The following is a 24,609-nucleotide window of genomic DNA, read 5'->3' as shown; positions in this document are numbered from 1 at the left end:
GATCACTACCAGCATCAGAAGAAGATGTAGCAGGGCTTGGAGAGAAGCAGAAGGCAGAGTGAGCAAATGTGTGTGGTGAAGCTCAGTGAACTGAACCGTCCTTGGATGAGCAAGAGGGAATATTCCCTCCAGGTTGCTACCCAGTGGGAAATCAAAGAAATGAAGAAAATCTCTCCTTGTCTCCTATTCAGCTCTTAGTTCTGGTTTGTTGTGCTTTCCATTCCTTCGCGATTACATCCGCGTCTCAGTCAGGTATTGTTTTCTGCTTGAGTTGGGAATATTCCCTAAAGCTGTTCTGAGTGCACAATCCTCTCGTTCTCTTTTCCAGGCCAATTTTAGACTGAATTTTGGCAGATTACACAAGTGCAGAATGTTTACTGTCCTGTCTTACATCATCATTTTCCTGTATCACTTATTTTTCCTTTGACAGATTTTCAACAGTGTCAGTCTGATATGCATAAGAGGTTGAAATGTATTCCCATAATGCAATGCATTGTGGGTAATCCCATGCAAATTGGGATCTGTGGAGAGTCATGCTAAATTACGTTCTTGCCAAAAAAAAAAAACCCTCAAAACAAAGGCGCTTTTTTTTTTTAACTATTCTTTGGATTTCAGAGCAGCTGCCAGAGGCAGAGGTTTAAGCCAGTTGTTTGACATTCAGCACCATGTGCAGTGATGCTCCTTCTCACAGGACACTGCTAAAAGGATGGAGTTGTGCACTGCAGTGGGTTTTCTATATATGTCTCTGATGTTTAGTTTTAAAACATTGCTAGCTTGTCAAAGGAAAAATCTGAGTGAATGTTGGAGTGGCACAAAAGAGAAATGTCTCTTGTTCCTTTTTCCAACTCCATTGTACAAACGTCTATAGGAAGCAGTTTTTATGAACATAAAGGGCATCAGATGCCTCTTGGAAGTGGCAGATCTGGTCATATGTAGTGTTGTTTTATATCTTTCTCTTCTTTTGTTCTCTATGACCAAGGTCATTTGCTTGGAAACTGGCTGCTTTGTTCCTCTGAAAGTCCATATACTTCCCCAAACTGAAGCAGTAATCTTCCTTTTGGACAAAACACTTGATTGTAGTAGAAATAATCCACAAACAGAGGATTATAATTTTCAGTGGAAATCATAAAAGCAGGTTGAAAAGGACTCCTAAGAAAAAGTCAGCTTGTTCTTATGCAAATTTGCTCAGGTAGTACGGCTGCAAGATGAGAAATCCTGAAAGCCTGTAAACTGGAGTCAGCATTTTCTCTGTGGATAAAGGTTTGCCTGCTTTGCTGTGAATGGTCAGTTGATTTTCAAAGACTCAGAGACTTGCTTATTTTTGCAAGGCCCGTATGCTTCTCACCTGATGCTGTAGGAGGTGAAGCATTTATCAGCTGCTATGCATTTGCTTCCTGCTGGTCTCCATCTCTGAAAAAGCCAATGTGGAAATATCCACAGCAGAACAAGGGGAAATGTAAGCTGCTTTTGTGTGAGTCACATCAGTTATCCCACTTGCTAGAGATAGCTGCCTCCCCCTCACCCCAGCTCTGTCTCTCTGATCTTGTCTCACTTTCTTCAGTCTGTTCCTTACAGTCTTCAAAGACCTGATTTCTTTTTCTCTTTTTCTCCAAAAGCACAGTAAGTGGAGATGTTAAACTGAGCTTGTGCTGGTGGGATTATATAGGGGAAGAGGCTTATAGGTAGTTTGCAGAAGTTTGCATCCAACTGCCAGGTCTAAAGGATGCTCCTCCTTGGTAAATAAGTCCAAACGTCTAAGGTCATCAGCATGTGCTACTGGTCAGTTCCTCATGGCCAAGCACCACAGGTTCATCTCCCTAATAAAATAGAAGCTTCAGTTTTGATCTCCTTTTTTTGTTTTCCTTTTAATAATAATTTTGCCAGCCAAAATTAAGGTAAAAGTATCTATCAGCAATCTTAGTGGCTGTAAGTTTACTTTGTACAGCTGGACATGTGGGCTGGCGATAAAATGAGCCTTTGGAGTCTGCAGACCTGTAAACCCTGGTTAGCAATTGATGGCAGCTGTTTCACCTGAAATAACTTTCCTGATGTTTGATTTCTGACGGTGGAGTCCACGTTCCCGGGACTCATCTCAGGATGTCCCTCCTAACCTAGCCTCTTAATGAAATGATCAGGGACTTGCCTTTGGGCCATCTGGTAAAATCTCCCTTTGACCCAGCTTTCTCATGTATTCTTTAGCTCTTTGTATGATATTATTGTATTACACGCTCATTACATGAACCTGTATTAAATCAGAGCAGACATCAAAGAGAGACCTGCAGTACTTTTGCCTGAATTACCCTCAGTGTTATCTGCCATTCTCTAGGTGGCTAGTACAGAGTATTCAAAAGAAAGAAAGAGAAAAAGGGAATGGTCAGATTTTCACTGTTATTGCCCATTTTTCTGTTAAATGTGGCAAGCAGCAAGAAGGGTCCTGTGTCAGAATGATTATGCTGACACCTGTAAGAAAGCAGCCAACAAGCTCCTTGCTTGTATTCCCATCCTTCAGCTTCAAAGGGAGCAGTTACCAGGCTGGGGGAAGCCCTCTCCTATGCAGTGTCTCTTTCCTCTCTGATCTGAGCTGGGCATAGATGCTTTTTGTGCTTTCCCCTGGGTCTTTGGCTTGGAAAATCAATGACTCCTTTGTTGTTTCAGAAGTGCTAATACAATAAACTGTAGAATCACAGTTGCTTCCTGTCACTGATCCTGAGGTTGTAGGGAGTGATAGGTGGGGAGGCCAGCTTTGATGGTGTTTGCTGAAGATGACCAAAGAGAATCTGTGATATGAAAGAAAGAAATTAGCCTGGGGGGAGTAATTTATAATTTAGGAAAAAAAGTCTCAGGTAGCTCTTGAGTTGTATCAGGATAAGGGGATGGACATACAGTGCATGAAAGGTTAGAATAATGAAAATTGAAATGGGAGAGGAAGGTGCAGAGCTATAGATGGCTCTGTGTCCTTACCTCTCACCTGTGGGTCTCTGTGTGAAGACCTATTTAAAGTAAGTTTTTAAGGAGACCAACACACAGAGGGTCTCAGGATGATCTCTTCTAAACACATGTACGTAATTATTCCACTATGGAAGCTGGCATGTGGTGTGGTCTGGGCAGGAAAATCACCACCAGGTGGAAGCTCTGCTCTGAGGCCATTGGCAGAAGGTCTCGGAGGAAATGAGTGATTTTGTGGAGAGCAGGCTTAGATCTGGAAAAAAAAAGTATGCTTCAAGGCATGATCAAAAGGTTCTGGAAAAAAATATGGGACCCTCAGGACTGGAATAATAAGAGATCGTGTAGGCTGAGATTTGGATGCATTCTGGAGCTATTTGTGCTGCCCTGGAGCCACAAGTACATTGGCAGAGCTGGTAGGCAGCCAGGGAACAGAGCCGGGATGCTGTGGGACCATGCTGGCTGGTTTACACATAAAGACGATGTTTGCATGTTGTCTGCTGTGTTATTTTATATTTGGCTAAGTTGGTAAGTCACAGAATCAGATGAAGCTCAGATTTTGCTCCTGTAGGAGTTGTAAGGAAACTAAGGAACAGAGGATTTGAACTACTAAAAAGAAATCATTAAAAATGGCCAGCAGACTAGATAGCAGACTGTCTAAAACATGTTTAACAAGGTGCTAATTATGATTCCTCGTGTTTAAAAGCTTACTCCATGGGATCAGAGAACCACCAATAACAGAACCGCAAGCACTGGAGTAACACAGGGATGAGGAAACACAATGACTGAGAGTGTTAATCGTGCCTGGATAATATGGTGCATTTTTTTCGAAAGAGGTATGGGGATTGGAAGATGAAGGAGAAATGGCATATAAAGTTTCACCCATTGCTTTCAAGGGTGAACCAAGACTAATTTTCAGATTGGATTGCTGGGCATCCCAGATGCATCAGAGCTGATAAAAAGAGAGCTTCCTGCAAAAAAAGACATCAAGAAATTTTGGGGAGTTATGGAGTGAGTCGCAAAAGGACTGTTTGTGTAGTCAAAACCTAGTTAAAAGGCTGGAAAAAGTAGGTAGGGTTCATAAAACATCCTTGGGATGGAAAGAAATTGAAAGTAAGCTGACTCCAGCTACCACTCTGTGAATTGGTGCTGGTCAGTATTTATAATTTTAATAACAGGAAGGAAAGAAAAACACTAAGATAATAAGATTTACTGTTTGCAGCTGATACAAATTATGTAGTAGGAAGGAGGATTGAAAGATTGTAAGTACTAGAATGGAAGATGAAGCATAGGGTAGTGGCAGGGTAAACCATGTTTGAAGGAATAGTTTAAAGCATTCAGACACATAGTTGGGCTCTGAATTAGCTCTAACCATTCAGGAAAACATAAGTAGCTATTATAAAGACAGCTTGATAAAGATGTCTGTGCCATGTGCAGCAGCAGCAATAAAGGAAAAAGTAAGATGCCTGCGTGTGTGAAGAAAGAGGTAGACTTGGAAGATGTTATAATATCCCTATAGATGTGAATGGTAATACCTCCAATGGAGTACTGTGTTTGTTATGGGTCATTTCTTTTGTAAGAGACAAAGCCGTGATAAAGAGGGGCTAGAGGGAGCAGAAGAAAGTGTTTAGTGGCCTGGAAGGCAGCTTCAATACGGGGAAAGCATTAGGGATACTAGAGCTATTGAGTTATAAATAAGGAGTTATAAATAAGGAATAAAGCGTTACAGTGCAGAGAGCGCAGCAGTGTGCAGAAGTAACACTGAGCACTGTGTTGGGGAGAGGCTTTGCAAGGGCGTGGATGTTTGGCGGCAGTGCAGCAGGAAGCAGCCTCGCCATCCCATTGGATTCTCCTCTACATAACATTGCTGCTAGGCCAAGACACGGTTTCACTGGTCTGCTAGTCTCCGTAATGCGCTGGCATGGGAGCGGAGCGACAGAGATAATGTGGGGCAGAGTCTTATCAAGCTGGAGCAACTGGGGCGATGTTTGGGTCGTGCTGTGTTGGCTTCTCACTAAATCTACTCTAGTGCCTCAATCTCTGTGTTGGTGCAACAGTGAGAGGTACCATCATCCTGGGGTCACATTTTGGATGGGGAATAAAAGCACACTAGCCTTGATGTCATTTTGGTCAATACATATTTTCATCACCTCTGTGATGGGATGAATAGCATGTATTTTATTGGGGTGAGAGGGAAAGACTGTAAGGATTATTCCATTGCAGTTTATAGGACAGTGAGTTTTAAGATACAAACTACTTTGGAAGTTCCCGGTATTGTTACTTTAAATACTTCACTTTAAAGCCACACAAAAAAATAACAAGGTGTTGTGTGGTATAATACAAGGATATGAGGCCATTTCATGAAATTAAGATGCAACAGTTGATTCTTTATGTAACACATAATTAACCTGGGGATCCCCGTAGTGGATGTCATTATGAAGACAAATGCCTTATTAAGAATTTTAAAGCAGGTTAAACACTTTGAGCAGCATCTGCATTTACCTTAGCCAGAATAAAATTATAAGTATCATAAATCCTTTTGTTCCAAGGCATGTGGTTATCACCAGCCAGGATTAGAAAATTATTTTACTCCCATGGTGCAATATGACCAAATTCATGGCTGAAAATAAGGCTTGGGTGGGCCAAGAGTCTGGTCACTTTTCTGTACACTGAAATTATTTATACAGGCAAACTTTTAAGTGGAAGTAGAGGGGAAGGAGAATTGATCCAGTGATTAGGCTGCCAATTTAGGACTTGCAAAATTTCAGCTTCTTGCTTCCCCAGACTGCTTTTAAGAGCTAATTCATTTGACACAGATTCTCAGACATACTTAGAGCTCCACCTCGCACTTAATCTTCAGATACCTCAGGCTATATCCTGTCTATGACTTGTTCCAGGTTCCCCAGTGTTCAGGAAAAAGCATGTATGTGAGAGAAAGTAATGGATAGACTACTGATGAATTTTCAAGGCACTGTCAGATGGGGTGATACCAGTTAACCTGTTGCAAATACTGGGAGCCTGGAGAAGAAAGGCGCTTTCTTGAGTAAAGCACTCGATTGTCACCAACATAAGGTAGCTTTCTTGACTTACACTGACCCAGAATCCCTACATGACTTCAAAAGGTTCCCTGTCTGCCAAGTAGGAGCCTTAAGTATCCTGGAGCAGCATTTGTTTTCCTTTAGAAATTAGTGTGTTGGGGTTTGTTTTTTTTTTTTAATTAAAGAAAAAAAAAAGCATTGCCCATTGTTTTTGTTAGCTCTACTATCAAAAGCTTGCACCCTGGACTTTGATTTCCAAAAGCGCTCTTCTTCATCAGATGGTGCAGGCAGGCTTCTCCTCCCCACAACTCTCCGCAATCCTGAGATTGGAACAGATCAGATGCTCCTGACCATCACTGTGAAACAATGTAGACTCCTCCAAAGTGCTCAGTTCTGGCCTGGCACATCAGTCACTCAGCCTCTTCAGTTCTGTTTGAAAAGACACTGCGGGGCGAGGTGAATGATTGCAGAGAGAGGGATAATCTATTGATGCTAGTTCAGGTCCATCCAGAGCCTAAAAATAGGTCCCCAGTGTGTCACACAGTAATGAATGAGACAGAAAACCAATGTACTACTCAACTTTATTGGAAAGCAAGAACTCTGCAAAGAATAGCATCTTCCTATATGCTTTGTCTCTGTAGGGGGAAAATATCCTCATTTCTCTTTCTCTTTTTGTTCATCTTGTGTTCCCAACATGACCACCCTTCACAGTTATGGCCCACATTTTTAAAAAAAAAAAAAAAAAAAGTATAGTCTGTCCCTGTGCTATTCAAGAAGCAGTTTGGCAAAGCTGGGCTTCCTGTACCCCCTTCAATCTTGCACAGCAATGCAGAACAGGTGTAACAGCATCCAATGGACATGGAAGCATTCCCTATCCAACTAGTACCTCTCTGTATGTGTGCAGTCTTTGGCAAGGTGGGAAGTTAAAGCCACCCCTGTCCCCATCCTGGGTAGTTTGCAATTTGTTGACATTAAACATGAGATAGCAGTGTGTGGGATAGAGTGGCCAAGCAAAGTAGCTAGCTGAGGTCAGCAAACGCAACGCTAACATAATTTCTTTGGCTCTTCCAACACATGATGAGCCTGCCGTATATTGAGGATGGAGTCATTCACGGGAGCTGATTAATGAAGGGAGAAAGGATGCTGAGGGAGGGGCAGAAGGAGAAGTTGGGGAGGGAGAGAAGGGTAAAGGGCAGGGAGGCAGCTGTGGAAATACTGTCAGGGAAAGGTGTAGAGATGAGAAGGTCAGACAAATAGCTAGTCAGCACAGCAGAAAGAAGGAGGAAACCCTTCACGCAGTAGACCTGGAGAATTCATAATCTAAACAATTGTTTTGCTGGAGAGCTTGGCCACAAGTTTTTATTTGCTAAACCCCTGGCTCTCCTATGAGCAGGTCGTTCAGGACTCTTTCTCCAGTAGATTGGAGGGAGAAGATATATCTTCCCATTCACTCCATTCCTTGAATGGTGTTGCCTGTAACATACATATCTTTAACCAGGAAGAGTCCATTTGAATGATTAAAACAATAACCAATTCTTTGCTTCTGTACCCAAAAGTTTGCTCAGCCAAGACACCAGGTGAGTTCAGCAAAAGTTTTGTGAGGAGATTCAAAGCAAGCTAGGCCTCGTTTCCTCACCATGTGGCCAAAGTACCAGATGTAATGAGGACAGACCTTCAGAGTGAGGTACACCTCTCCAAGGGTGAGAAGGGGGTAGAGGTTTCCATTAGCTTTCTTCTTGTTATCATTCCTCTGTATCAACATCCGTTGACCTCAACAACCCCTCCTTCTTTCTCATCCTTTTATCTCTCCCTTCCTTTTATCTTCTGTCTCTAACTTCAGCCCCTCTCATCTTTCTTTCTAGAAATTCCTGCTAGCCTATTTTTTTTCTTGTATCTTCAACCTTTTCTGCTTGTTTAATCCTGTTGAAATCTTTTGGCCAGAATTCCCATCCCCATCCCCTCCGCTTTCTGTTTTGCATGCCATACCTGCTGCTTAGGGATCTCTGGGGCATGAGAAAACCTGGCTTATTCCCTGCTGTCCTAGTTGTCTAAATAGCCAGTTCCCCAGCACGTGTCCGCATACTTTCATTCACAGGGGTTGAAAGGACAGTATCCTTCAGGGCTGGCCCAAGCTAAAATTAAGGCTGCAGACACCAGGCACCAAATGTTTCATTCAGCTCCCTGGTTTATCCTCTAGAGCCTCCAAATGGTTTCTATTAGTATTCTGAGGGAGAGCTCACTGATGGAATTAGTGAGAAACCAGACTGTCAATTTATTTATATCCAGCCTTAGGGCATAATCATTGTGCATGTGTAAAGCTATTGAGATGCAGAGAATATTCTGTAAGTGTGTATGTATATGTATTGACTGGAAGTGAGTTTACAGGGAAAAGCTGTTGCCCCAAGGACTGAACAGTGATCAAAAGTGGGAGAGGCCGCTGAAGTGGCCATGGTGCACGCCAAAGATCCCTTTTCTCTGAGCACTGGAAACAATTGATCCCTCTGAAATCTTTTGTCTACTGGTGTTTATTAGTATCTTCTAACTCTAATTTTACTGTAGCTCTAGTTATCCTTGTGAATAAATTTCTAATTTAACTTCTGGAGTCCTTCCACCTTCTTCAACAATATCTGCGTTATGAAACTCTTGCTGCCTTTGGCTGCAGAAGTGTTTCAAGCATATGAGTAATGAATAACAAAGTTTTTTCACTGCATTGTCATTTAGCCTGTGAAGCATTTTGAGGGCAAGTTGAGAGAGACTGGAAACATTTAGTTGTGGATATTTATTCGATGCATCAGTGCCGAGTATGAATGAACTGTTTTTCCAGTATGATTTGATCAATTTTGTTTAGGAAAATTTGTATTGACAATGTCCTGCCCAAATGATAAGTCAAGGAACAGCTTTTTTCCCTGCTCCCCAATTTCCTATTACTATGACAGTGTCAATTAAGAGATGCAAGTGAGCATCCTACTACCCCAGCTGTTATGCTAGCAACAGTTTTGGCAGAAAAGGCAAGAAATGAATTGGTCTAACTAGACCAAGAGTTAATAGACTAAGTGTTTGTTTCATTCATTTGATTGGCTGTGTTGTGTACCTCTGGAATTTGTTTCTTCCCATGAAAAATAAATATATCCACAATCTGGACTGTTATTAGGTCTCACCCCCTCCCATGTTGCCTGTCGCAGTATAAAAGTATGAAAAGGGATTAGGAAAAGTTGTTTAGCTCCATTATTCTGTATAATAGCCAGGAAACAATTAACCTGTTATCCCTTAACATGATGTCTGCAAAAGTCTGCATGACAGTGCTCATGGGACCAATGGACGTATTTGTATTGCGCAGTGGAGCATGATATATCAAGCTGATGCTGGTCCAGAGTGGTACTTTCATGTAAAAGAGAGCAGAAACTATGCAATGTGAGCTGATCATCAAAGTAGGATAGCTTTGTTAGCATGTTTCTGAGGCTGGACTAGTTAGGACTGATGAGCTTGTCTGCAGCTTTCTGGTGCAGAGATACTGTTTCCTCCTTCAGAATTTACTTAGATACTGCTGGCTTGGAAGACTTTGCACCATGCTCTGCTGCTCACATAGATGTGTCCAAAGGAGGACAGAGCTGTAAAGCATTGTGCTAAAGAGAAGATGGGGTCACTGAGAATCCAGACTGGCAGGAGGCTGCAGGGGAGGTGCTGTCTGGCAGAGCAGCTTCCTCCTGGGCAGCTGTGGCAAACGGGCCATATAGAGTCATTACATGTAAAGGCAACACAGCTTCGCTGCCATGGAGGTGTGCTTTCCTACCGGCCACCATTAACCAAGCCGAGGTGCACCACTTCTACTGTTCTTTTCTTTTTTCTTGCATTTCTTGTAGAGTGTTTTCACAACTCTGAGTTGTAAGCACAATCTCAGAATTTTTACAAGTGTGTGCGCTGCACAGCTACAAGGGAAATGCCTGGAGACCGGGCTTCCCTTTCAGCAATGCAAGAGGGACTGATTATTAATCACTACACCAGCTCCTGGCATTGCTGGCAGATGCCATCAATAACATTAGTTTGATATGTCAGTTCTGTCAACAGCTTCAGTTTAATGGTAGTCATGCTAGGCACCTCCAGCTCCACCCTCTGCTGAGACCTGAGGAGGAAGGAAGGAAAGGGAGAGAATTATCTGAGTTAAAAAATAAAAGTCTGTCTATGTTTGAAGTGAATAAAGTATGTTAACAGGTAATCCTCTAGCTGAGGTTTCCAGCTGTTGCTCCTGAGCTGTCTGGTATCAAAGCAATATGGGTCCATCATACAGCAGCTAACTTCAGTGCATGAGCATTTACTGTCTGAGGCTTCTGAGGTATATTATAGTTTTATTATTATTATTTCTCTGCTCATAGTTTCTTAAGGCCTCTTCATATCCTGAATAAAGCTCCAGGGAATCATAAAGCCACAGGCTGAGTTTTAGCGCAGTCACTATTCGCATCTCCTGGATTGATAGGTATTTAGTATGTTGCCTTGATCTTGGAAGCAAGATCCTGAGATGCACCCCAGGGAAAGCCGTGAGATGTTCTTTGTATTTTTTGCCCCTAAGAAAATAATTTTTTTGCTGTGGAAATGACATATTTTTGCTCAGAAATGTCACCACTTCTGCCTGCCGATTGTAATTCTGCCACACTAAAATATCTTAAGTCTTTTAAAGTAAAATAATAAAACATTTAGGAATCTATGCAGAGCTGCTAAGCACTCTCATTGTTTTGCGTTAATGACCCTTGGTTCCCATAAGCTTCTCTCTCTGTTTCCTTATTATTAGTAATTATTGCTATAGTTCATTGTACCTGGATCTTGCTTGGCAAAGCTTGCAGTGGAGGTGAATAGGACAGAGAGAAGAAATGGTGTCAGAGGTTGGTCCACTGTGATAAAAATACTTAAGAAACTGTTCTGGGAGCAGATGTCAGTTCTCCAGAGACCCTAGACCCTGCCTAGCACTGCATTTTTTCGGATTGTTTGTGTGCTTTTCTGGGCAGGTCCTGTGCTTACCTAGTTGCCCGGCCACTCAGTATATGTTTGAGCTGTGTATTACTTTGTGTTGTTCATGTTCATCATCGTAATTACAGGTTCATGCTTCTCTCACAGGTTCTCAGAAAGGAAGCAGAATTACATTATCTTTACTATAAGAAAATGTATTTTTTATCAGGCAGGGCATTTGTAATGCTAGATGATATTTGCATGTGCTGGATCTGCTAGAGATGAAATGGTGAGTTTCACCCTGTCCAAGTAGCTTGTGTCCTCTAACAAAAATGCACAGAAAGAGTTTTGCAAGAGAGCTGCAGTTTCTTCCATCCACCTGCATGTTTTTGGCTCAGAAATAACCTCTTTCAGTTCTGCAGAGCTGCTCAGACCCAAGAATCCCAAAGCACTTTACAAATGCAATAACTTTATACGGAAAAAAAAAAACCCCACAACACGGGATCAGAGCTCAGCCTCCTGTCATGGATTAGCGGATCATGCACAGGGTTCATTACCCATAAGATGTCCACTAACAAATGTCTTGTAGAGAGTCAAGTACTGGAGCTCACAGGATGCATATGGCTCGTGCCAGGACTGTAAGCATGGACTCCTGAGAGTTGCTAAGGAAACAGTCTTGGAAATGGAGCTGGAGCTCTTGGCTGCAGAGATGTTTTGTACTGCAAAAGCGCATAGGGCTGATATTGGCAGAGGCAGCAATTGTTCAGCAATTGATTCAATCCCTGATGTGATAGCATTAAGGAGTACGTGTGATGCAGTCACTAAATGCCAAAGATGAGGGATTTTGCAGTTCCTTGGTTTCTTTTTAGTATATCTGAGCTTTGTTTGTCTCCTGCCCTCTCACCACTTGCATGAAACTGCTATTGATTACATTGACTTACCCCTATGCAGGCCCTTGGCGTGTTCCTTCTTTGCTAGATCTCTTTTTTTTTTTTTTTTAATTAGTGAAAAAACAAATATAGGCTATTTATAATGAGGGTTCTTCCAAGCGAGGATCCACAGCTTGGAGGAGTCCTCCTTTGAAAATATGGTGTTGATAATCCAAACCCTGTTTGTGCTTCTCTGTCTCTGCTAGAGAGACATCAGCTTTTAATAGACTGAGAAATTCCTTAGAGGTGTTAGTTACTTTGCAATTACTTTGCAATTGATTTTCTTAAAAAACAATTCATAACTTGTTAAAGATTTCTTCCCCCCTTCTTCCCCTCCCCCCCAGTTTCCTTTTTTACCTTTGCCACTGTCCAGTGTTTACAATCATAGGACCTATTTTTTTCCCCATGGCTTAGGAAGATGACTTGTCTACAGAGAGAAAGAAAAAATGAGTCCTAATGGTTTGTAAAAGTGAATTTACAGTCAGATCCTCCTGGAGTCTGAGTCTAATTCTTACAATGACTTCTGCAAATGTAGTCGAGGCAGTTAAAATATTTGCCTGTTTCCCCTCCCCATTTGTAAAACAGAGGCTATTTTAGAATAGCTTCTGTAGGCCAAGTGCTGTCAGTTAATTTACAAATGATTCTGTAGGGGAAATTTCCATACGTAGCAAATGTGAACAAAGCCCTAATTCAGAATGGAAAGAGGAATGCTAAGAGTTGTCCTTCTGTAGAACAAGCCCGACCCTTTCCATGTACCTGTGAAATGCACACTCAGCACTGAAACTTTCTGCCGCTTTCCCTCAGGGCCTGCAGCTGGGAACTCAAGAGCTGGAGGAGATGGGAAGCAAGTTTTGCCTTGGTTTGCTCATTCTGCACCTCAAATCCCTGCCCTGCAGCAAGAAGGTGATGGCTCAGGCAGCACTCCTGCTAGATCTGGAGGAGGAGATAACAGAGCGGGCACGAAGGTCAGTGATAGTAGTATTCAGAGGGTTGTCCTGCGGGGATATGTTTTAGGTTTAAATCTGCAGAAATGGACTCTCCTTATGGCTGAGATTTGCATCTTGGGAACTGGAGTGTATTGAGAGTAATTGGAAACGAAGATATAATTGACTCCAAAAGAAACTACTAAAACAGTGGTTCCATGCCCTGCAGCCATCCATGTGGATAAAAAAGGTGAAAAAAAAAAGAACATGATTTCTATTTTCCAGTGAATTTCCATTTCCCTATCAAAATTGATTACTGGAGCATAAGGATGGTATTACCCCAGAAAAATGCATCAACAGGAAACATTTTTCTACTTACTGGAGTGTCAGGTGGTGTTCTGTCCACTCAGATCCTCCATGGAAAGGATCGCTTTCAAGGAAGATGTTCTCTAAGAGCTGCAGGGTAAGGAACAAATATTGCAGATTAGAAAAGGACTTTGATAGCATGATTCAGAAGCTGTAAGCCTGATTCTGCAAGGATACTGCCAGAAATTGCTGTTTTCCTCACTGAATTGAGTCCTGCAGACATTTATAGAGCATAGATTTGTGACTTTTTGATGCATAGGAAGAAGTCATGATCCCACTGATTAATTAGGAGGTGTTTTTCCAAATTGCAAAATTAATTTATTTGCTTCCTACATTCAATGGGATGTATTTAAATGAGGGGAATTTGACCTGGATAAATATCAGCGTATGGGACTCTTCAGCTTGAGTTTGTGATGAAGCAGAAATACATATATTCTTTCTAGGAGACCGTCACTTGTTAGTGCTATGTGCTTGCACATATGCTTGCAATAATGTTTTTCCAAGACAAATGGAGAAAGAAAACTTAGTGATGTGGTACAATTTGAAACTCCCCAATGGCTTTGTTATCAAAGAGCTCTCAGCTTCATCAATGAAAAGCAAGTTTTTCAGTTGCAGAAATGCCCCCATAATTTATAGCAGGCTTCCAGTCTTCCCCCTGCAGGAATACTTAACTGACATTACCACCACCTGTTCCTCATGCCGAAAACCATTCTTACAAGCTTGTTCGCAGTTTTTAATGTTTATGAGGGACAATGAAAAAAGAGGGCTAAAACGTAGAGACATTCCTTGGGATTAGCTATGCTCACTTGTACGTGTGAACATATAAATGAAGTAATTGTGGTGTATGCTAAACACCATCCATGTTGTGGACAGCCATCTGACAAGTCATTGGTATATCATTAGAGAGAACTACTGAATCCTGGCTAGGCGGATGGTTTTGAAATATAAATCAAACTCTCACTTTCGAACTGCAGCTGGAAGGGGCTTTGCATGAAAATAGCTTCTCTTATGGGAAGAAAAACATCGAATCCTGACTAGCCTCAGACATGGAAAAAAAGCCATCTGGTCACAGTAACTCAGTGAGCATTTTCCCTGATCTTTGTAGTCTTCTGTTACTTTTTCCTTTAGTTGGTTTTATATTAATGGGAATTCATTCTATTTTCCCAATATTGTGTGGTAGTTGATCAGTACCAAAATAATAGTAAGAAGCTCTCTAATTACAAATATTTTTAAAGAAGTTAGGAAAAAAAAAAGTTCCCTTACTTTGTAAAACTCCCATATTGTTCCGGGTATGTCCATGGTAGCTGAAAGCAAAGCCTTTTACCCCTTCAAGTTTGCCCAGCATTAGTGAGTACCTCCATGGCATCCAGAGATGTAATGTCACTGCTAAAAGGCAACATGACAGTTACTTGTTCATTTTCATTGCACTGGGTATAATTGCAGGTTTGTGGAATTTTAGTAGCTGAGGTGCAATTTATTACCATTCGCAGACCAGGTAAACAGCTGAATTGTTTAATCCCACCTAGATATGTCATATTGCAGGAGCTTGTTGCAGAAATTTGGAGGAAGGGAAATGCAGGGACCAAAGGGTTTGCTAGCATATTCTTTTTTAAAAATAAATAATTCATGGAAAATGATTGTGCAGTACATTCATTCTGATTCAGAAAATTAATACTTTGCTCCTGGGTTTCTGTGAGTCTAGCCAAGAGAATTGCATGATTTGATTTTAGTGGGAATAGGAGCCCTACTGGAACCAATGGAAGAATGCGGAATACAGAGAGCACACTGATATGGGCAGGAGGGCAGCTACTTCTATACCTCTCTCTCAACTCACAGATTTTGGAAAAAAAAAATATTCTCCATCAAAACACTTCTCTGGAGGAAACTGAAGGGTACCACTCAGTCTAATCTTACTCTGTAAAGATTAAGTCTAATCTAGCTCTTTTAGGTAGTACAAGGAGGTCACCAGAGCCTTGCAGCTTACTGGTGGTATATCATTACATCAATGGAAATTATAGTCTGCTACTTCCTAGACTAGACCCATCTTTATGGGTTTAAGGAGAATGAAATACTTGTAGTTTAAAAGTAGCTCTGTTTTCTTCTGTGGTTACTAAAAAAATGCACAGCATCCTTGAATACTGTCTATACTCTCTGCTTCTGAAAGTGTGAGTAGATGTGAATGAAAATACCCAAATTTTTGCGTACCTTTGCCAAAGCAGAGTCAGACTTGGGGATCCTTCAGGTGCAACGCAGGAAAAGTCTGGGTGGTTACCTTGTGCAATTTTTTTCTTACATGCTTTACATCGTGAACAGCAGTGGCTTTAAACGGCTTGCAGGTTATCCCTATTCCAGAAGTCTGCACTGTCCTGGTCCCAGGAAATCATATGCGTGGTAGATATTTAAGTGGGAAGCAAGAGGTCTGGCTGTAGCTAATGTTTTCTGGCAAAGGAAAGTGTGTCCCAAAGACTGTCCTGCTGACATGTCTAGAAAAAGGTACAAAGGGCAATTCTTATCAGAGCAGTATTCACCAATATCAAAAGAAAAGAATTGGTATCGTTCAACCTTGATGAAAACGCAAGCTTTATTTAGTTGTTAGGGTTTTGTTTTGCAGAAAGTAAGCTCAAATTAAGCTGTGAGCAGTGTGACGCATTGCACAGTGCTTATGTTAAATATGCCTGTCTTGATCTAATGCGTTTCCTAAATACATATTTCTGAGTGCCCATCTCTGCAGTACTCTGGGTGACAGGTCAAGCCATGGAACAAGAAGTTAATCCAGCACTGGATATAACTGACTCCCAGATGAAATGTCTCATTGCAAAGGTACATAGATCAAAAGCTGTGGAGCCAGAGGTCTCTTCTGTTGTGAAATCCCTGCAGTTCATGTCCTGCATGTGTCTCTCTCTGCCCCGGTGTCTGGTGTGAGTGGCATTGACTTGGCATCTCAGCATCTCCTTTCAACAGCAAACATTTTCGCCTGTCAAGGTTTATAACTGTATGTGTCTTTTAATTTTCCTCTTCAGGCTGTCTCTGCTCTGGGTACTTTGCAGCCTTATTCTTTCACCACTGCTGTGAAGGGGATGAAGGAGCAGGCTGGACCCTGCCTGCCTCCCTGGAATAAACTGTTTGCTCTGTACCTTATATAGTTCTGTCAGAATCAGTGGTCAGTAAATTGGAGCAAGGTAATAGCTGTCAGGGAAGTGACTGGTCTAATGGAGGCATCCTGTGTGAATGGGGGATTTCTCACACCGGATCAGGTCCATTGTGTTCAGAGTACTGCCTCGAATGAGCCAAAGAAAGGTGGAAGAAGCCTTTAGCAGACCTAACTAAATACCATTTGGTACACAGGCAAGAATTCTTCCTATCCCCAGTTTACAGTCTATCTTTCCCCTAAAGTGTGAACTGTAAACGGACTCATTTACAAGCATGAGTGGGGTAACTCGGAATAAGTTCGTGGCAGAGGCAGAATAGTAAAGTAGCTGCATCTGAGAGTGAGTAAAGGGGGCTGAACTTCCATCAGTGGGGCTATACTGCTAGTAGGACAGTAGAGTATTTCCCATAAAACCAGGAAATCCTTGGACATCATGAAGTTGGCCTAACAGCTCTGTGTTACTGGTCCTCAACGTGTCTATACGGCAGCAGTCTCACAAACATGCCACAAGGTGGAGAAAGTATAAGATGCAGTACACACATAAGATACATTAGAGCTACAATGTGTGATGGTCAGGAAGAGGGGTTAAATTGCTTCAGATATTAGCCGGTCTCTTAATTAGCAACCTGTGCTCCTGGGACACTTCATATTCACTCTCACGCTTACTCAGGCATCATCACCCTCACGTTCATAAGACCTACTTGGGGACCTAGTTGTTTGTGGCTTTTCTTTTCACAAGTGATATTTAGGTGTTTTTCCGCATCAACTAGCCCTTTTTCCACCAGCATTCAATAGGGTTAGTCTTATGGACCACTCTGACAAGGTCAAAGGCCAAGTGGAGAATTTTCTGGGCTTGCAGCCACCTTCAAAAAAACAAAGCAATGTGTCATACAGGCACTTTATTCTGCCCTTTCCCAAACTTGACCTCGCAAGCACACTATTGCCATGCCCCAGGAAGAATCACTGATTTTGCGTTTCCAGCCCGCCACTGTGCCTTGCAGTCAATTCTGGCATTCAGAAGCTCTCTACTGGGAAAATGAAATGCCAGCTTATACTTCAGACATCATGTTTTTTGATAATAGGTTTCATGCCTCATTTGCTGTAAAAGCAATTAGGTTTTAAGTCAACACTGTCCAGGTAACTTCACATCTGTCATGACCACAAAAGAAGATGGGAAGGGACTGTTTGTTCACTTAAAGCAGGTTTGAGAGAAAGAGAAAGCAAGAGAAAACCCCCCACTATAGGTATCCTCCCCTTCTTCCTCATGGTTTGAACTGGTGGCATATTCCTTCATTTTCTTTTTCTCTGCCCTCCAGGTTGTGCTAGGAAATGTTTTGCATACACTGCAGCAATTGTAGCCGTTTGTTCATGAGACACATCTTATATGTTGAGACAGGCTTTTGCAAAGTCATTATGCATTTTCTGCTGACTCAGGTATTATTCATCTCCTGTGTTTCTTCATCATTTCTTACCTTCCTTGAGCAGAGCCAAACCTCTCTCCACCCCAGATGGTAAATATGTCTAGCTCTGCTATTAATCAAAAGCAGAAGGCTTAATCGCTTCTCCGGTCCTTTATCCAGATGTAATCTTTTCATCTTCCATACACTGAGCAGGGTTAGATTGGTCAGCGTATGGATGGCAAATCCAAGAATTGACAAAAAGGATTTGCAGATCATTTGGAATTGTGCTTGCTCTTCTTTTATACCACATTGATGCACTATCATGATCCTGGATAGTATTGAACTGTTGGATTTCCCATCTTTTCACTATAGCGCACCTTCCTCTGATTATGGCTGTGCAAGCAATTCCACTCATCTTTTAAGCTATGTGGCCAAAATGTGATTCAGAACAAACTAAAGTGAATTTGAGGAGATGAAGCAGACAAGAAGGAGGAAAGTTCAAGCGACAAGATAATGCAGATGGAGCAAAGTATGCTCGCTTCATTTGGGACATCTTTAGTGCATCTTTGAACAGCAGAAATGTGGCATTATACTTGTGTGCAGTGACGGGAAATGGCTCCCTTGCCTGGTGGTTTGGGTCTTCCTACAGTTACAGGTGAATGTGGGTGTCATTCCTTGACGTTATATTTGTTTTGACTATACAAACTAGAACAAATTTCAACTGAAGGGTTTGAGTGCAAGACAGGGCTTCACCCTGCAAAATACCCCATCACCTCACAGTCAGGGTGTACCAGCAGTTGTGGCATCCAGTCCCCTGGGGCAGACTGGACAGTTGGACTCTGGGGAGTTCTCTGACACACGGATGAAGATGAAAGTGCTTTTTCATAATTTAGTGAATCTAACCCCTAGGAATTATTTGACTGTTTTGATTCAGAATTCTATTTGGTTGAAGCTTCATTTTTCTTTAAGTAAAGATTTGGTGCATTTTTAACCTTGATCATCTGTAGACGTTAAATACCTTGTGGCAGCTTTCAGAAGAGGAGGTTGTTTATTGATTCTATTTTTTAGCTTAGTCACAGACTTTATTGCTGGTAAAGGAATTTGAAATTTCTACTGCGTTATGAGTATCTCTGGATGTGATATTTCTGTATTTGGATGCTAGAGAGAAAAGTGCTGTGGAAATGCATTTACCTAGGTAAGCCAAACTACCATGTCACTTTGGTGGTGCAGAACATGGGGCAAAAGGAGTTTCTAATGTATTTTGTATAACACTTGTGAGAGCACAGTCTAACATTAACCCAATGTGACAGGTATGAGAGTAGCTGAAGCTGGGCTTTGGAGCGGTCTCATGTTGCTGTAACCATTTAGGATCAGTTCAGGAAATGCCTTAAATCCCGACTGTCTTATAACACTCTCCAGTGATCTTTCACACTGATGTTGCAAAAGACTGATATCTTCTTGCCCTCCCCCCGCAGCGTCTGACCTAAAGAATTGCTGCCTCTGCTATCAAGAGGAAAAAAAACTCAGGTTTTGAGTTTGGATCCATTATAGGCTTTAGATTTTATTGTCATTATATGCCTTGATAATAATGTTTTCTTAATAAGAACGTGAACCTTCTTCCATCCACTCCTTCATCCTTCTTATGCTGCGCTCTTCAGCGTCTCTCCTTTGTTATTGCGAGAATACAAGCCCAATGAATTCTTTGGAGGTTCAGCCAAGAAATACAACCTGTAATGAATATATTTGGTATTCAGAAGGCTTTCATGTAGCTGTTCACAGGTGAGCCACTGTAATTCAGCAACTTTTCATTAACACTTTCTGGAGCTGTCCCTATTTTCATCCTATTGATTTTTATTATTATTATTATGGAATACCTTGGGAGCTGCACAGCTTCTGTTGATTGTTATCGAAAGCCAGCCCCAGCTATGCCAGGCTGGGTACAATTGTTCACACTTATTTCAGAGGTAATTAATTTATCATTTAATAGCTAATAATAGCAATTTAAATAGCAGCAGAAAGGAAGGAGAGTAAAAGAGCAAATGGAAGAGAAAGAGATCATAGAAGGAACATCAAACATGCACAAAAGCACTGCTTGCTATCATATCTGTCTGAGGTTATTCAAATTACTGTACACGTACAGATCTGACTGGATTACAGATAATGAACTTGTGTATATCTAGCAGAACAAATGGGCTCTGCACTGCCCTTTCTGTGAGGCATATTGCTATTGTACTGTCTGGTATTAGACTTTTTTGTATTGATTAGGAGCATCTGTATTTCTGTGGTGCAGTCCTTTTCCCTCAAAATCTAACTTGAAATATGAAAGCCACTGGGGCCCTTCATATGCTGGGATAGAAAAATAATCTGATTGCTATCAGGGGTTCAGAAGTGATTCCCATTTATGAAGCGTCCCTAGAAGGAATGCACTGTGAGGGATTTACGCTTTCCTCTGAGGTGGCCTTTATATAGACCAGGATATTGTCCGGTGTCAGCAATAGATGTTTTTTTTTCTAAGAGGTACAAAAGATGATGGAAGGATCAGTCTGTTTAGACTATTGGTCATCCTGAATGCAGCAGAGGTGGGATTTCAGACTGAGCATGTCACAGGTCTAGTGCTGAAGAGGCAGGTTCAGAGGACTATATACAACCTTATATAAACTATACATATACTGCAGCAGTAGTTGAAACACCAGTTGCATTAGGCTCTGGCACAATAGCAGGAGGAGACAACTTCGTCAGTGCAACTCTGTTGATGATCTCTGTCCTTTGCTTTCAGCTGTTTGACAGTATGAAGAGGATATGGATGAACAAGGCATTACTGTGGGCTGGTGGGAGATATGGATAAATGATAAGGCTGTTTCAAGGATCTTGGTGATTTAATGTTTCCCTGTGGACTTTTCCAAATGGTGTTCCCAGAGTCCCAAAAGAACTTGAGAAGACTTGTGAAAACCAGAGAACAGACAGACCTTTCATACCGATACATGCTTCAGTATCTTCTTTCAGGCAGGAGATGCAATGGAATGAGCGAGTAGGATGGTAGTTAGGTGAAATGCACTTCCAACCCTTTAGAAGAAAGCACGTTTTTCTGGAGGTAGTGTATTTTGCCTTTGATGAGTTGTTCTCTTTATTGCAATTGTTACTTGAAGTGATCTCTAGTTAGTCTGTCCACAGCTCCCAACAGACCCTCTTGAGGAACACGCTCATGTAGGTGAAAATTAGACTGGTTGAGGGTGAAAACAGGCTTTGCTCTCCCGTGTGTTGGAGAGTTAATCATAGGGAGAGATCATAGGAACAAGAGATTTTTTGTTCTGGATTATCTGGATCAAACACTTTACCATGTGGAGTTCTCACCTCTCAGACCCAACATAGGGGCCTAGATGTCCAAGCATCACAGAATTTAGAAGCAAATTGAAATGAATGCCAGGGGTCTGTAAGACTGTACAGAGCAGAATGTACCCCCACCCATCAATAGCATCAGAGCCTCACCAACAGAGTGGTGGTGACAGGAGTGCGTACATTGCTACTGTCTAAAGTAGATTTTCTGTCATGGGCAAAATATAGGGACAGAAGGAGCTGAATGCCCTGCAAAACCACTAGTGGGACCCAGTTTTTCACCAGGTCAGAAGTTTGTACCTGTGTAAGTTATTCAGACAATAAGAGCTAAGGAGAGCCAAATGGTTTTGATTAACGATGCTCCTAGGCACATTGTGTCCTCATCACTGCATCCTTTCTCTGCAAGGGGAACATAAGAGGAGAGATTTCTGCTTTCGAGGCAAATAGCTTATTGCAAGTCCTTTTGTTCTGGTGCCCAGCCTGCAAATGAGAGTCTGACCAGGCCTCTTGCACTGTGGTGACAGTGTACAACTGCTATCTAGGAGCATATCAAAAAACTTAGCAAGACAAACGAGAGACTAAATGGTTAAAGGGATCAAGAAGGCAGAGAAATTCATAATTAAAGCTGTCGAGTTGCAGTAAAAGGAGCGCATAGCCTGGAAGGAAAGCGGGTGGGCGAGCAAAGTGTCATATTTGGAGGTGAAAGTTGGCACTTGAACAGCATTTTAAAGTACTCCAAAGCCACCTCCACTGACATCTCAGCTGTATTGTATATTCTGTCAGAGGCTCCGGCTGCTCAGTGTATTGTGGCTGTGACTCACACGCAGACCCTGCCGCTTGCTGCCATGCTAGATAGTGTAGGGAGAGACACAGCAGAGGTATTGTGTGAGACATGAGATAAATATGTACAGGTTGTTGTTTCAGGGCCCAGCACACACACGTACCAGTGTGGATGAGTATGTGTGCATAGAGATACAAATGTGAAAGCCAGTCCCTCTGACAATTCATTGTATTCTCTCAGAAACCATATGGATTTATTAAGATGTATAGGTTAAATGTGATCTTGGCAAAAAGAACTTGTGAGAATTAGGCTGGAGCTGAGACTAGAAGCATATGAGGGGGAAGATCCACATAAAATTAATACTTAGCCTTTTATTTTTTGTGTGCAGAGCAGAAATGTACTCAAGCTTAAAATCCCAGATCCAATTCCCATGAATGTGGAGAAAAATCGCTTTCCAAGTACAAGATGAAGACCCATCCCTTTTTGGCCCTGGCCAGTCTGTAGCACTTAGTAATGCAGCCCAGATAAGTGATCTAGTCTAGGAGAAATCCAGGGCAGAGCACTACCACTTTCTCATCACTGTCACAGTGCAACGTGAGAGGTGTGGAACTGATTCTGTCCTGGAACAGTGCAGATGGACCTGCGATGTGCTGGAAGGTTCTCAGTGTGCACATGGGGGTGGGGGTGTTGGTAGAGAAGTGGGAAAGGATGCTGAGATGTATTGGCAGAACTCTATGGAAAATTGTAACTCTGAAAGAATTGGATTGGAATACAATGGCCAAACCAAACAAAAAAACACCCCTGTTTGTTGTGAACTTTCCCTTCCCAAGGAAAGGTTATGGCTTCCTTCTGCCCTCGTGTCTGCGGGTAGATGCTGAGGGTTCAGGCAGCTGCTGTCCAGACCATGAGTGCTGAGCGAAGCCAACGTGCTGTTGGAGCAGGAAGGGAAAGGCAGACTCGGAACAGTGTAAGATGAAAGAAGAAAGAACATTCCCTTTGCATCTATTTGGGGATGTTCTCTCTATATTCCCCCTGCTCCATTCTCCCATTCCTACTTCCTTTGCTCCTGTTAAAACTTGTGGTTTTTAAATAGAGGAAAAGTTAATTTCTGGAAGGTCAAATTCCATTTTTAAAGTAACAGTAGCATGCTTTATGGTTAGACCTTCAAATATATCCCTAACCATTTAAAAATACATAATCAGCAGCTTTATCTATGGCACATTATTCACCATTTAAACTATAAAGGCTTCCTTTTAAGTGTTAACAGTTACTTACTACCTTAAGTCCCTATTTCAACATGAGTTAATGTTTGAGGATTTGGAAGGCAGAACAAGCAATAGAAGCAGCTGAATGCCAGAAAAAGATTCTGCTATCAGGCTAATATCATCAGAAATTAAGAATAAGGGAAAGAATAGAAAGCATCTGTTCTCTATCTATTTCTCTATCTAATCTATTTGTTCTGTCTAGTCTACCCAACAAGTTTTTACATCACACTCTCTACTTCAGAATTGTTTCTGAAGATGCCATCTTATAGCATCCTCCAAAAAAGCACCAGCATCTCATTAAAAGATAAAAGTCCAATGCAATTCAAAGAGAAAGCAAACACCCATTTCAAATAAGAGAGCAGTGTTTCATCTTCCATTGAGCTGCAGGGGGCAGCCAAGAATTTGGGTAAAGTATTGCTACCTGGATTTATCTTGTCAGGCTTTCCGTAGTATTAATACTTATTTTTTGTTCTAGCACACAACTTGTGTTTTCATCTATGAATAAGTGAATCATAAGAAAAGAGGATCCACTGTAGTACATTAGTACGGTCAAGTGTCCTTTCTGACAGTGCTCAGCATTGGAGATTTCAAAGAAGAATGCAAGAAATTTCCACAGTGGACAATTACAGAATACCCCTACCCTCTGGGCAATGCCTTTCTATCTTCAGACAAGTGATTTATTTATACCTGGAAACATGAGAATTTGTAGCCTTTCCAAATAATTATAATAACAATAATCCTATCTAATGAAATATTCTGCTGCTCTCATCTTCTATATAAGTGCCTAATGCTTTTTGAATCTTACATTGCTCCTGGCTGCACCTTGCTATCTTATGAGTTTTATAAATTAGCTGTGTGTTGTGCAGAAAGTATTTCCTTTCATCTGCTGGTCTTTCACCTTTGCAAATGCACCTTTGTCCTCTACTGTAAGAGAGAATAATTGGAAGTGCCCAAATTGCCAGTTATTTTGTAAACAAATATCACCTCCCTTCTTGTGCATCTGGTCATGAAAGATGCTCAATTTTTTTAGTCTTCCTATGCCTCTAACTACTTGTACCACCTGCTTTAGAATGCTGCTTATTTATGTGGCATCTTTTAAGATATAGGAAGACGAGAATTCAAGACGATTTTGCTAGGCAAAGTGTAGCATTTGTTAAATTAACGGTTTTGTAATATTTTCAGTGTTGTCCATGTGCCTTGTCGTTGAGGTTTAGTATTTTCAAGAAGGATGGTAGGTTCCTGGATTAATCAGCTCTATCCTCACCTGGTTTGATGAACTGTATTGGAGAAACCATTTTATCTTTAAGCAATTATCTTGGAAGATTACTGGCCACAGATGGGGTTGGTGAAGGAAACCAGAGTGTCTCATGTGAAAGTGCACGCCCATAAGAAATCATGTCATTTTTTTTTAAGATTACTTTTTGGATTTCAGTGTTATGTGTCTGGCCTGAAGACAGTGCTTATTCTTACCTAAATAGCCCAGAAAGGACCAAGTAGAAAAGAGAAATGGATGAGGATGTGATGCTAGCAGTTTGTGCGTGGTAC

At 41.6% G+C, this 24,609-nt stretch overlaps 1 protein-coding gene across 1 annotated transcript in view; it reads left to right on the top strand.

Annotated features, from left to right (window-relative positions):
• AGBL1 (ATP/GTP binding protein-like 1) overlaps positions 1 to 24,609 on the top strand; it is a 231,620-nt gene that overhangs the window by 131,208 nt on the left and 75,803 nt on the right. The window contains exon 17 of the mRNA XM_009574625.1: positions 12,653 to 12,813. Coding sequence (XP_009572920.1) covers positions 12,653 to 12,813 — 161 coding nt within the window. The remainder of the gene's footprint in view (positions 1 to 12,652; positions 12,814 to 24,609) is intronic.

The sequence above is a fragment of the Fulmarus glacialis genome, unplaced genomic scaffold, assembly GCF_000690835.1.
Source record: "Fulmarus glacialis isolate BGI_N327 unplaced genomic scaffold, ASM69083v1 scaffold2603, whole genome shotgun sequence".
In the NCBI taxonomy this organism is placed as follows: Eukaryota; Metazoa; Chordata; class Aves; order Procellariiformes; family Procellariidae; genus Fulmarus; species Fulmarus glacialis.
The sequence above is the reverse complement of the archived record's forward strand: the minus strand, read 5'-3'. Positions and strand labels throughout refer to the sequence as shown.